General features: G+C 40.6%; 1 protein-coding gene across 1 annotated transcript in view; it reads left to right on the forward strand.

Annotated features, from left to right (window-relative positions):
- zgc:77151 (uncharacterized protein LOC337153 homolog) overlaps positions 1-11239 on the forward strand; it is a 41922-nt gene extending 30683 nt beyond the window's left edge. The window contains exons 8-12 of the mRNA XM_042498774.1: positions 202-254; positions 2619-2716; positions 2877-3057; positions 3210-3413; positions 3786-11239. Coding sequence (XP_042354708.1) covers positions 202-254; positions 2619-2716; positions 2877-3057; positions 3210-3413; positions 3786-5018 — 1769 coding nt within the window. The 3' untranslated portion in view covers positions 5019-11239. The remainder of the gene's footprint in view (positions 1-201; positions 255-2618; positions 2717-2876; positions 3058-3209; positions 3414-3785) is intronic.

Raw genomic sequence — 11239 nt, forward strand, 5'->3', positions numbered from 1 at the left:
CTTTACAAGGAGGAGATAATATCATCATGCATATTTAAAGTACTTTGCAGGTTTTATCAGAACACATTTGTTTAGTCAAATTGAGAGTTTTTATTTCAGAATTACAACTTTTATCTGCTCTGTGTTTCACATTTGCACGTCGTGTCTGTTTCTACTTGCCGTGCTGCTGAGTTGTAAAATGTCCGCCCTCTTTTCCCTCAGTTGACCTCTTCCTCATGTACTCTGTGGTGAAGCGGCTCGGAGGCTACAAGAAGGTGAGTCACTTCAGGTTTCTTCAGTTTATTTAGCTCATTTAACCTTTATTTAGAGCAGGGGTCTTCAATGTTTTTTTTGGCCAAGGACCTCTTAGCCAAAAAAGAGACAGATCAGGGACCCCCTACTACAAATATTGTACTTGCATGTTTAACAGGGCCTTTAATACTATGTATAGCAGCCTAAAGTGTAATGTATAAACACACCCTTTTATGGTGCATACATACAAAGCTGTTAAAGTAATAATTGGCAGATTCGTGGATTTGCAATATACATCATCTTTGTTTATGAGGTGGATGGTATTTCAGATCCTCTTGTTGTGGCTCACAAGAATTTATGTGTGATTCATAACCCAATTCAGACATTTGTCCACAGGTTTTAACTGTTTAAGTCCAAATTATATGAAAGACCCAGTGATTCTTATGGTTTCTTACATTTCTTTAGTGTAATTTAAAAAACAAACAAAAACCTTAAATTTAAACTTCAGTAAAATTAACAAACAAGAATTTCAGCCAGTTAGCATGGCATAAAGACTGGAAACAGGGGAAGCAGTTGGCTGTCTTGCTGTTTTCACACAAGTGATCTTTACAGGTGCTTCTAGGTGGGTTTTGTTATTTTTGGACAGAGCCAGGCTTTATGCTAAGTTAATATTAGCTAAATAAAACTAAGTTTAGTGGATGAAGCCTTATATTTCCTCTACTGACATCTAACAAATGAACGTGAAGGATTTACAAGATGAACACAACTGACAATACTGACTATTTTCAATAGGGAAAATCAAAAGCAGTACCTTGTTAATTAACTGTAACGCTCCACTATATGAAATAAAGAGGGAAGTTCTGCCTGAAACAATCTGCCATTTCTTAGCAGTTTACAGTAAATAAACACGTGGCAAGAGCAGCTTTACTGTGAACGTAAACAGGCAGACGGGACAGAAACAGGCGGTGCAGTTTCAGCTCAGTGCTGCACTGTTTCACAACAAAAGGCCTGTTCAGTCGTTCATTTCACCCTCTGTACTGGACTGAGCCTTGTACTGAACAATACTGTATTATACAGCAGGGTGTTACACCCCTAATGACACACTGTGTAATGTGTCTCACACACACAAACAGGCATTAAAAAAATCAAGTTCAAATTCCAACCAACATGTATTTCATTCAAATAACTTTTAATTCAGCCCACGTAGCCTTATCCTAAAATACATTCCAGCTGCGGTCACACTTGAATTAAGTCCTCATTTGTTTCTGTGAAGAAGAGAGTGAGACGAATTTGTCTGCTGGTTGTGAATTAACCCTGCGTCACTCACTTGGCACGGGAATCCAATCAGATTGAACTTTGACACGTGAATCTGCGATGCTCTCCAACCCTCAGCCAGTTTGTATATTTACATAAACTTGTTTGTATGACTGTGCAGTGGAATAAGCAGCGGAGGAAGTTATGCTGCTTGAGATATTATTAAAGGGGAGATGACCTAAAAAAAAGGCTTTTTCAAAGTGTGGAATGCTGAAAGTGCATGAGCAATAAACCCTGCTCACATTTGTTTCCCTCTACTGTCTGCTCTTATAAGAGCACTGCAGACTCATACAAAAGTCCCTTACACAACCCCTCTACCCTCCGCGCACACCTACATCAACAAAAAAACTTAAACTGGCTCTATTACTGTTGCCATTTTTATGTTGTTTGTTTATATGTTAGTTAACTCACTTTACTGTCTTTATTTTTTTTAAGTCTTTCTTTTAAAATTGTGTGTATGTACTGTAAATGTGTGTGTGTGTGTGTGTGTGTGTGTGTGTGTGTGTGTGTATAAAATATATATTACAGTTTCCAGACTTTTAAACATATCAAACTTGCATGTCTCAAAGTTTGTTGAGTATTAGGTGCCATGCATCTTTCAGACCACAAGAGTGCAGGGCACACTAACAAGATGTGCTCGTAACCTCTGGAAGGAGAGCAGCTTCTGCTGTATTATTCTTCCACTTTAGCTGTGTGCTACTTAAAGCTGTTTAAACTCATGAAATCATTAGTGTTTTACATTATACTGTGGTCATTGTTGATTGATTGTTATTTCTTCTTTGTTGTTTTTGTAAGCACACAAAAACCTACAAAACCCATATGTATTTTGTATTGACATTGTAGACGGATTAACGAATAACTAACACTGTTAACATCAATATGAAAAACACTGGTGTTGAGGGTCTGTTGCACCTAAATACAGAGAATATTCAAATTTAGCAAATGATTACACGTGGAATATTTCATTTTTATCTCATGTTTGAGTGGTAGTTCAATTTTTACATAAGCCATGACAGTCCTACCCAGAACAAGCAAGTTCATTTCATTCAATTGTGTTTGTGTTTGTGTCAAAGGTGACAGTGGACCGTCTCTGGAAAGTAGTTTATAATGAGCTGGGAGGATGCCCCGGCAGCACCAGTGCTGCTACCTGCACCAGGAGACACTATGAGAGGTAGGACACAAACTCTAATCCCCCCTAGAACATCTTGAAAATATAAATAAATCACTCAGGCAAAAAAGAAAAGAAAAGTGCATGAACTAAGTGTCCAGTAACTGTGTGTGTGTCTCTCTCTCTCTCTCTCTCTCTCTCTCTCTCTCTCTCTCTCTCTCAGGTTGATGCTTCCCTATGAAGAGCACCTCAGAGCAGGAGGAGCAGAGTTCAAAATCCCTGAATCCCCCATGCCTCCAAAACCCAGAGGGATAAGAGGAAGGAAACCACTTCAGAGAGGCAGAAAACCAGGACTCAAAGCCAAGGACAAGAAGATGACAACCCCTGCTGGTTCCTCTCATGCTGTAAGTGATGGCCCAACTGTGAACAAAAGTTATTCTTTATTATTATAATTATTTTTTTATCACGCGGATACATGCTACTCTTTGCTGCCCATTCACACTTAACTTAACAATATAGCTTACTTAATAACACTGGTCTTTATCTCTCTTTGCAGATCGTTAACCCGAATGGCACCGTAGTGGTGAAGAGAGGGCGAGGCCGGCCGCCAGGCACACGCAACAAGGCCACGCTGATCGCTCAGGCGAAGCTGCTGGCTCAGCAGCAGGCTAAAGCCAAAGCAGCAGCCGAGACTCAGCAGCAGAGTCCTCTGCTTCCAGTCAGAAGTGCAGGCGGACCGGCCCCCAGCAGCACACACAGGGTAATGCCTCAGGCTCAACTTCCTGAGTGTAATCAGCCAGAGATATTCAAGTTTTTAAGACTTTCATGAAATAGAAGTGTTGAGATGTAGTTCTCTTCTTGTTGCCAGTGAGGACTAGCTTTGTTTTAAGGTAGTTGTATTGACAACACAAAAATATATAAAATATAAGATAAAATTAAAAAAAATATATTTAACATTACTAACAAATATATATTTAACATAATACTAACAAATATAGAATATAATCAGCCTTTTACTGAAAAAATGTAAAATGAATTTTGAAGTTGCTGTTTTTTTAGGATTACAACAGAGAAATATTATAAAGTGTTATCCATAACAGTCTTTTTCTTCTTCTCTGTTTATTTCCTGCAGCCTGTCCAGCCGGCTATACTTCCTGTCAACATGCCCCTCACTCCGGATCTCTCCCCCATGTCCGCCCCCTTCCTCCCCTTCCAGCCCAAACCAAAGGAGCTGAAGCCGGACAGAGGGGAGTCCGTGGCTCCTGCCCCAAGTGTGCTCCTCTCCACTCTGCCTCGCCACTTTGTGGGAGGATCTCTGGGCGGCTTCAGCCCCATCAAAGGCGTCTGTCCTCTGGATGTCTTCAGGAACCGCATCAGCCTCCAGAGAGGCCCGGAGAGCCCGGCCCTGACGCCTCAGGACTCGACCCAGCACCACCATGCAACCATCTACACCCTGCAGCCAAAAAGTGGAAGCCAGGAAACGTCTCATCCCAGCGGAGACCAGCCTCAGCCTCAGCCCCACCTGCTCCACCAGCAGCACAACCGCTGCTCGGGGTGTACCGTGGACGAGGCTGCCCAGAGAGGAGGCGGGCGGGACGCCAGGAACCGGCCTCCTTTGCCCCCTCTCCGGGTGCTGCCTTTGAACCTGGACTGCAGCGTTCAGGTGTGCCAGCTGATGAGGACTCGCCTGGGTTCGTCTCAGTTCCAGACCTTCACCCGCCGACTGTCTGAGGCTCTGTCCCAGGACCTGAGCACCAAGCCCCCGTGCTCCCCCATCACTCCTCCCCCCGAGCAGGCGCTGCCTCTCAACCTCAGCAAACGCTTCACGACTAAGAGACCCAGCACAGAGGGACCAGAGCCGAGTCTGGCAACCATCAATGGGAACACAGATCAGCCGCCATCCAAAAGACCCAGACCGGAGCAGGCCGAGGACTTCAGCCTGGGGGGGCGGTCCAGCACTGTAGGAAACGGAGGAGGAGGAGGAGCAGAGCAGGATGTGGAGATGAAGAACCAGGAGGAACCCGCAGACCTGAGCTCCCCCAGCAGGATCAGGGCCTTCCTGCTCGGGCTGCCACCCTTCCAGGTGAAATTCGAGGAGGATCTGAACGGAACGAGGTTTGGGAAATTTCTTCCTCCAGGGTCTCTGGCTGAACCCCAGAGGACTGAGACAGAGACCGGAGTGGCGATAAAGAAAGAAGTAAAGAAGGAGGAGGAGGTGGTTGAAATAGAGCGATGTGAAACTGAGAGAAGCAACAAACTACAGAAGTCGGAGCAGGAGGAGAAAGATCCTGCCCACCTCTCTGGTCCCGGTCCGGCTGAGCTGAAGAGAACCGGGCCCTCAAACACTGACACACACTGTTTTTAGCATTATTCCCTCTGTTGATAATAGCATTTTGTCATCAGAAAACTGTTGGATGAATCTGGGATTTGGCGGTTTCGGAACATGGAAAGCCGTGGGGCTTGGTGTTGGTTTTGGACGCCGGATGATTCGGTGGTTGATCCAGCTCAGGTTAACGCCTGAACACGTGGAGCAGGGATGTGTCTTTGCTTTATGTCTGAAAACAATTTAACTCAAACCTTCTGTTCGTTTTGCCATTTTTGTCTCTTTGTTGTTATTTCCTGTTTTGTATTCCTGGATTTCGATCATGTCGTTGATTGAACTTTGCATAGGAGTGATGATGCTGAGACTCATGACAATCACAAATCGGTTTCTCCTCCTTTCTCTGTTAATTTCTGTCTCTTAAAGGTTAAAAAGAAACAGAGGAATGAGACTGTGACTCTTTAACAAACACTGCCATAACCCTCCATAACACTATTAACTCCACTATTCAATGTTACGGTGAAATATTGAATAAGATCCATATTACTTAAAAATAAAAATCAATTCTATCTATGGGTGATGCTATGCATCAAGACTTCATAAATAAGCATCTAGAGTGTACTGTAGTTTGGTAGTTTCATTTTTAAATTGTACTCTACTTCTGTAGAGAGATAGTTATTTTCTGATAAAGTGTCTAGATGTTATCTGGAGCTCCTCGGTCTTCACATTATAGCTCGTTAAGTGAAGCCTTTCTATAGTCCTGCTCGTTAGCTAAAATTATATAAACTTCTTACACATATGTGCCTTAAAATAGCCTGCGATCTGTTTCATCGCTGGCTTCAAAAACATTCAGTTAAAGAGATACCTTGATGTTGGACCTGTTTAGTTTCTCTTCACTCCTCAGTAGGGCTGGGCTTGGATACAAAACCCAAGTTTCTGCTTCCGAAATATAAACAAAGCTTCAAACAAAAGCAGCCAAAGTTGTAAAATTCTAAATATTATCAGCTTTCTGAAGTAAACAGCCTAAAACTGGTTAAAAAAAAAAGAAAAGAAAATAGGTTTAAAATCAAGTGTACAAATCTGACCGCACATTAGTTGCCAGCTGTCTCTCTGATGTTCGTTACCGAGCCCTGCTGTTTGCATGTAAAGACCACTGTGGCCACAGGATATCAACAGGAGAAAGAATTATGTTTAGAGATCAAACATAAACATGTTGTCCAAACATTCAGACTACCTCAGGTTTTTGTTGTTTTTTTTTCGCTCCAGGGGAGTGGAGCGTACCATCATGCATTCTGGAAGATGGCAGGGTTGGATGCTGGTCCATAAACACAGACAGACTTAGATTTCCTCTTGATTTAAAGGATAACTCTGGTGTTTTTTTCCTGATATTATCAATATTATTTACTACTATGTTTAATTCTACATTTGCACTTGGCCCTGGTGTTGATAAGCGCTCTCCTTATCTTCATTCAGGCATGATTGTGATTGGATCTAAACTTAGTTGCAGAGTAGGAAGGCAGGTGGTGGATTTATGCACAGCATTAGCAAGAAAACATGGCGATAGGTGACTTTTCAACTTGATAGGGATTTTTTTTTCTTATGGCAATAGTTTGACATTTTGGGAAATGCACAGTTCGCTTCTAGTATCAACTTCCGTGATTTCCAGCCAAAATAATAGTCTGACACATTACCCCCTGCAGAACTTTGCTTTTAAATGTCAGTTTCTGTACAGATTAAACAAATAAGGTTGTTTCATTTTCATCTGCAAAGTTTAGAGGTGTATTCTTACCAGTTAACTACCAGCTTACCACAACAATGTTGTGTTGTGACGTTATGAGACTGTGTGTGTGTGTATTTTATAATGGCAAAGTGTGATCCTGTTTTAGTGGGAACTACCACAGAAGTGGTTTGGAGTACTTTGCCAGATGTTTATATATCCGCCTGTCTGTCTGTGAACAGATTTTGTCGTGAGATAGTCACAATACAAAATGCAGTCATGAAACTTTAACAGATGTGTAGCTGGGATAAAAATGTAGGCTGAGTTCTACGATGTGTGGATCAGTGGAGTAGGGAGAAGAAGCGATTCTTTGGAGAACAATACGATATTTGCTGATTCTGCCATGATACAACTTTTAGGGAATTCAGGGGACTGTGATCGATATGAGACAATATCACATGCCCATTGAACACAATTGGTTGCAAAGCAGCTTATCAACTGCAAATGCTCTGCCTGTTGACCCTCATTTTCTCCACAATCCAAAATATTTCCACGTGGCTGATTCATTCTGGAGTAAATGACATTATCCTCATTATCATCTATTTCTCGGCAACCTGCTGTTGTCATTGAATTTCAAAATAATTATCTTATATTAGATAATAGGGATCAATATTTTTGCTTCACATCAGTGTATTTGGATAGTTCAGCATTGAATTGATGCATTGATCAAGATTGATGGATCGTCACGCACCTAGTAGAAAGAAGGAAAGGTGTCATTGGTCCATTTTACCTTTCTTTTATTTGCAGATCGCTGCTGGAGTGATACCATTGCAGCATCTTTGAGCGAAGCTCACCTAATTTCACATTTACTGTACCAACAGGAGAGTGGTATCAACTTGCTTCCCAAAATGTCAAACTATTGCCTTAAGAATAGCTGGAATCTGATCATATTCTGACTGTTAAAATGAATTTTTCCTGAAGACATCCAGCTGCAGATCGTTTGTTAATGCCAGCTGAAAGTAAAAACTCAAACTTGCAGCATTTATTGTTTCACCAAAGAACGTGTTGCCGTTTCCCCACATTAAACCAATCCGCTGCTCCACACGGCTTTATCCTCTTCTTCATCTAAAGTGCCAAAACAAAACACCAACTCCATATTGGGACAAAACCTTTTGTAGCAAAAAAAAAAGAGTAAAATGTCAAGGTATCCCTTTAATCGCAGCCTTTTCTTCTTCGACTCGTCCCTTTTTGTTTCAGATTTGCACACCTACTGTACCCATGTGCTTCATTTATTTTCCATATTTATATTTGCCATGTTTATTTTTCCTTCTGCCAACATTTTGTTATTTTTAGTAGTGGAATCAGCTACGACACCGAAATAAGTGGTGCTCTTTATTCTTAGTTATGTAGCCATATTGTTGTATTTTTTTATTGATAAAGCTGCAAATTCTTTTCATCTCAGCAAGTCATTAAATCTTGACTTCAGCCTCAAACAGCTTTGAGATCAATTTTCTCACAGCAGATTTATTTGTTAGGAGAGTTTTAAGACAATATCTTAAAAGAACTGAATTAAAAGAGAACGTGACTTGTTATGAAAATATTTGCAGTTTTTTTCGGATTTATTTTGACTGTTTGGCTTTGTGTGAGACAGATATGAATTGTTGAATGAATGCATGAGTAGAGAAATGTATACTCAGTAGTTCTTAGCTGGGCAGATGCACCAAAGCACATGTAACTCCACCAGAAATCCCCAGACCTGCGTAACCTTTCTATAGCATTTATCATCATGTTAAAGTCAGAGTTATTATTAGTGTTCTGGGATATTATAAGTCATTATTTTACTGCGCTGGCAGTTCATCCTGTTTGCTTTAAGAAATGTCACTTTTCACAGTAATGTCTGTTTTTTCCCTTCACTTGAGGTGAAAAATGAGCAGTAACAAGAGGAAGATGGTGAAATGCATCTTCCTTCTTTGTGATTATTTCTTGAAAACAATCAATGCAGTAAGATTTGGAATTTCTCACAGCAAGTCTGATAATCTTACTACAGGATTAATGTATAGTTTGTGTGTCGCTCTGCTTCATTCACTCTGTAAACCTTTATTTATTAAGGCATGGTGTTTCTGAGCGTGCTCGAGCGTTCACACTCGAGCAGTAAATGTCTCGGTGTGCTTCGTGGAACGAGTTCGTACAGCGGCAGCTAAAGCTAAAAGTGTTTGTTGCTATTTTGAGCGGCCACGCTCAATAATGGGGTAAAAAATCGATTAGTAGGCTAATGTGTCACCAGCAACGATGAGTAACGGCATGTTTGTTTCGTTCTCATAACTTTACACATTTTCTGAGTCTTGTAGTCTTGACGGTAAAATGGCACGCACTTTTAGACAGTCTGTGCTCAAAGACACTAGTGGCGTTGCACTCAGTCTTACATAAGATGAGTGATAGATGTAGGGAGTTTGAGTTTAAGCTGCACCCATTTTCACATCTCCATAAGCCTTACCAATCACTGCACAAATGGTGTTTGGCTTTTGGATTGTCAGTTTTTGAACATGGGAATAAATATCGGATACAGTCCCTGGACTAGGGATGTTAGTAATGAACCTTTAATATTTTGAATTTTGACTCTGCCTCCTCTCTATGGCGGCAGTCTTCTCACCCCTTCGAGTTAGGCGTAAACACTTTTGCCTTCGGATGACAGACTGTACGAACTTGTTCATTTCAAGTTCAATACTCTCACACACTGGGAGCCTCCCAGTCAAACCACAGCTTCACTGGACCAGTTTTTTCTCAGTTCTCAGTTTGACATTTGTTGCCTTAGTTAGTTTTATTTTATGTCCTGCATGTTAATTTTTATGTTAATGACAACATGCCACCTCCGCCTGGTGTGTCATTCAAAGTGGAGACCTTGTAGTTATCAGTTAAAGGAGAGTCTAATAGTTTTTCTTCTTCTTTGGTTATTTAAGCTTTAGTTTGTAAAGGTTTCTTTAGGTATAATTTCTTTTTTTTCCTTTGATAAAGTTAAAGATTTAAATGTTTACATTTGTTATGCATGTTCAAACAGATCTGTTATATCCAGTGTTTTGCACACTACTTCATCAGTCTTGAACGGCACTGCTCATTAATGTAAAGTACTTAAAAATTAAGTGCCTGATACTTAAAGGTGAAAATCGGACTTGATACTTGTAAGCAAATGAACGTAAAATTTGCTCATTAGCCTTCATGCCATTGACTTGAACAACGGCGCCTGTTGTCGTTTGATGTTTTCTCAATCCTGTGTTTTAAAGCACCAGAGGAGATTATCTCATTAAAGGCGACAGCAGGACGCTCGCTCGGCTCCGTGGCGTCTGTCAGAGCAAACTGGACCTACAGGACTCGACACCTAGTGGCCATCAGAGCGCTCGGTGATGTGATTCATCCGGTGAGCAACATTCATGAAGATAAATGATCAAATTAAAGGTGCCACATGTGACTTTCTAACATCTGTTAGTTGTTTGAAAACAGGAGAAGGGCGCTGTCCCATTTCTGAAGAAAAAAACATACAGAAGAAGAATACCTTTGTGGTGTGTCCTCTTAAATCAGTAGTATCAGGAAGACTCACTACTACTTGCAGAAAAAACAAAATAAAATTAGATCTTTTGTTATTGATTGATTTTTTTTTTTGACTGTAGAACATTATAAAATAGCAGAAACCAATAAAAGTCCTAAATTGCATCGTTAAATGTCATTTTGTTCGGCCATCAGTCCAAAACCCAAATGTATTTAGTTTACTAACATACAGGTGAAGAAATCCAGCATGTTTCCTCATTTAAGAAGCTGAAATCAGCAATTTTTAAAATATTTTTTGTTGGTATTTAATTGACTAATTGATTAATTAACTAACTGTCCCAGCTCTGGAAACGTCACATATTTGAAAAGAATCTGTTGGCCAATCGAGTTTAATGTCTCTAGTTGCTGGTCGTAAACTTGACTTTGAAGTGACGGTTGGAGCGAGAAAAAGAGGCAGCAGAAGGGCTTTTGGGAAATGATATCTGAATTTTGAGAAAGAACAGCAGTAAACGTGAACCGGACTTCCCACCATGTAAAAGTGATTTGTCGATGTTAAAATGCTGCATGTGGCACCTTTTAAAAACTGTTGGATGTTCAGCACCAATGAATGTTTCAGTCACATCCTCCTGTGATCTCACTTTATCACTTGACACCATTTCCTCTTCTTGTGTTTTTGTCGTTTTGTTTCCCTCCTCGAAACAAAAGATCAACTTTAAAAGCAGAAGTCGGTCACATGCTCTTTTCTTAACAAACTGTGTTCAACTTTTGAAGAGAACTGACGCTTACTGGTATGATCGCAGTCTAATGGCCGCTGAGGCGTTTGACTTGACCTGTTGATTGACTCTCTGTGTTCTTGCATATGTGTGATTTGATAATTGCAGATCTGCAGTACAAACTCCAGTTCCTTTTTTTTTTTTTTAGTTTCTATAAGCGGTAACCGGTTGGCAGTGTCAGGTACCATTCCATTTTAACACTGTATATTTATAATAAAAGTAATCTGTTAATAAAA

Source organism: Plectropomus leopardus, chromosome 13, assembly GCF_008729295.1.
Source record: "Plectropomus leopardus isolate mb chromosome 13, YSFRI_Pleo_2.0, whole genome shotgun sequence".
In the NCBI taxonomy this organism is placed as follows: domain Eukaryota; kingdom Metazoa; phylum Chordata; class Actinopteri; order Perciformes; family Serranidae; genus Plectropomus; species Plectropomus leopardus.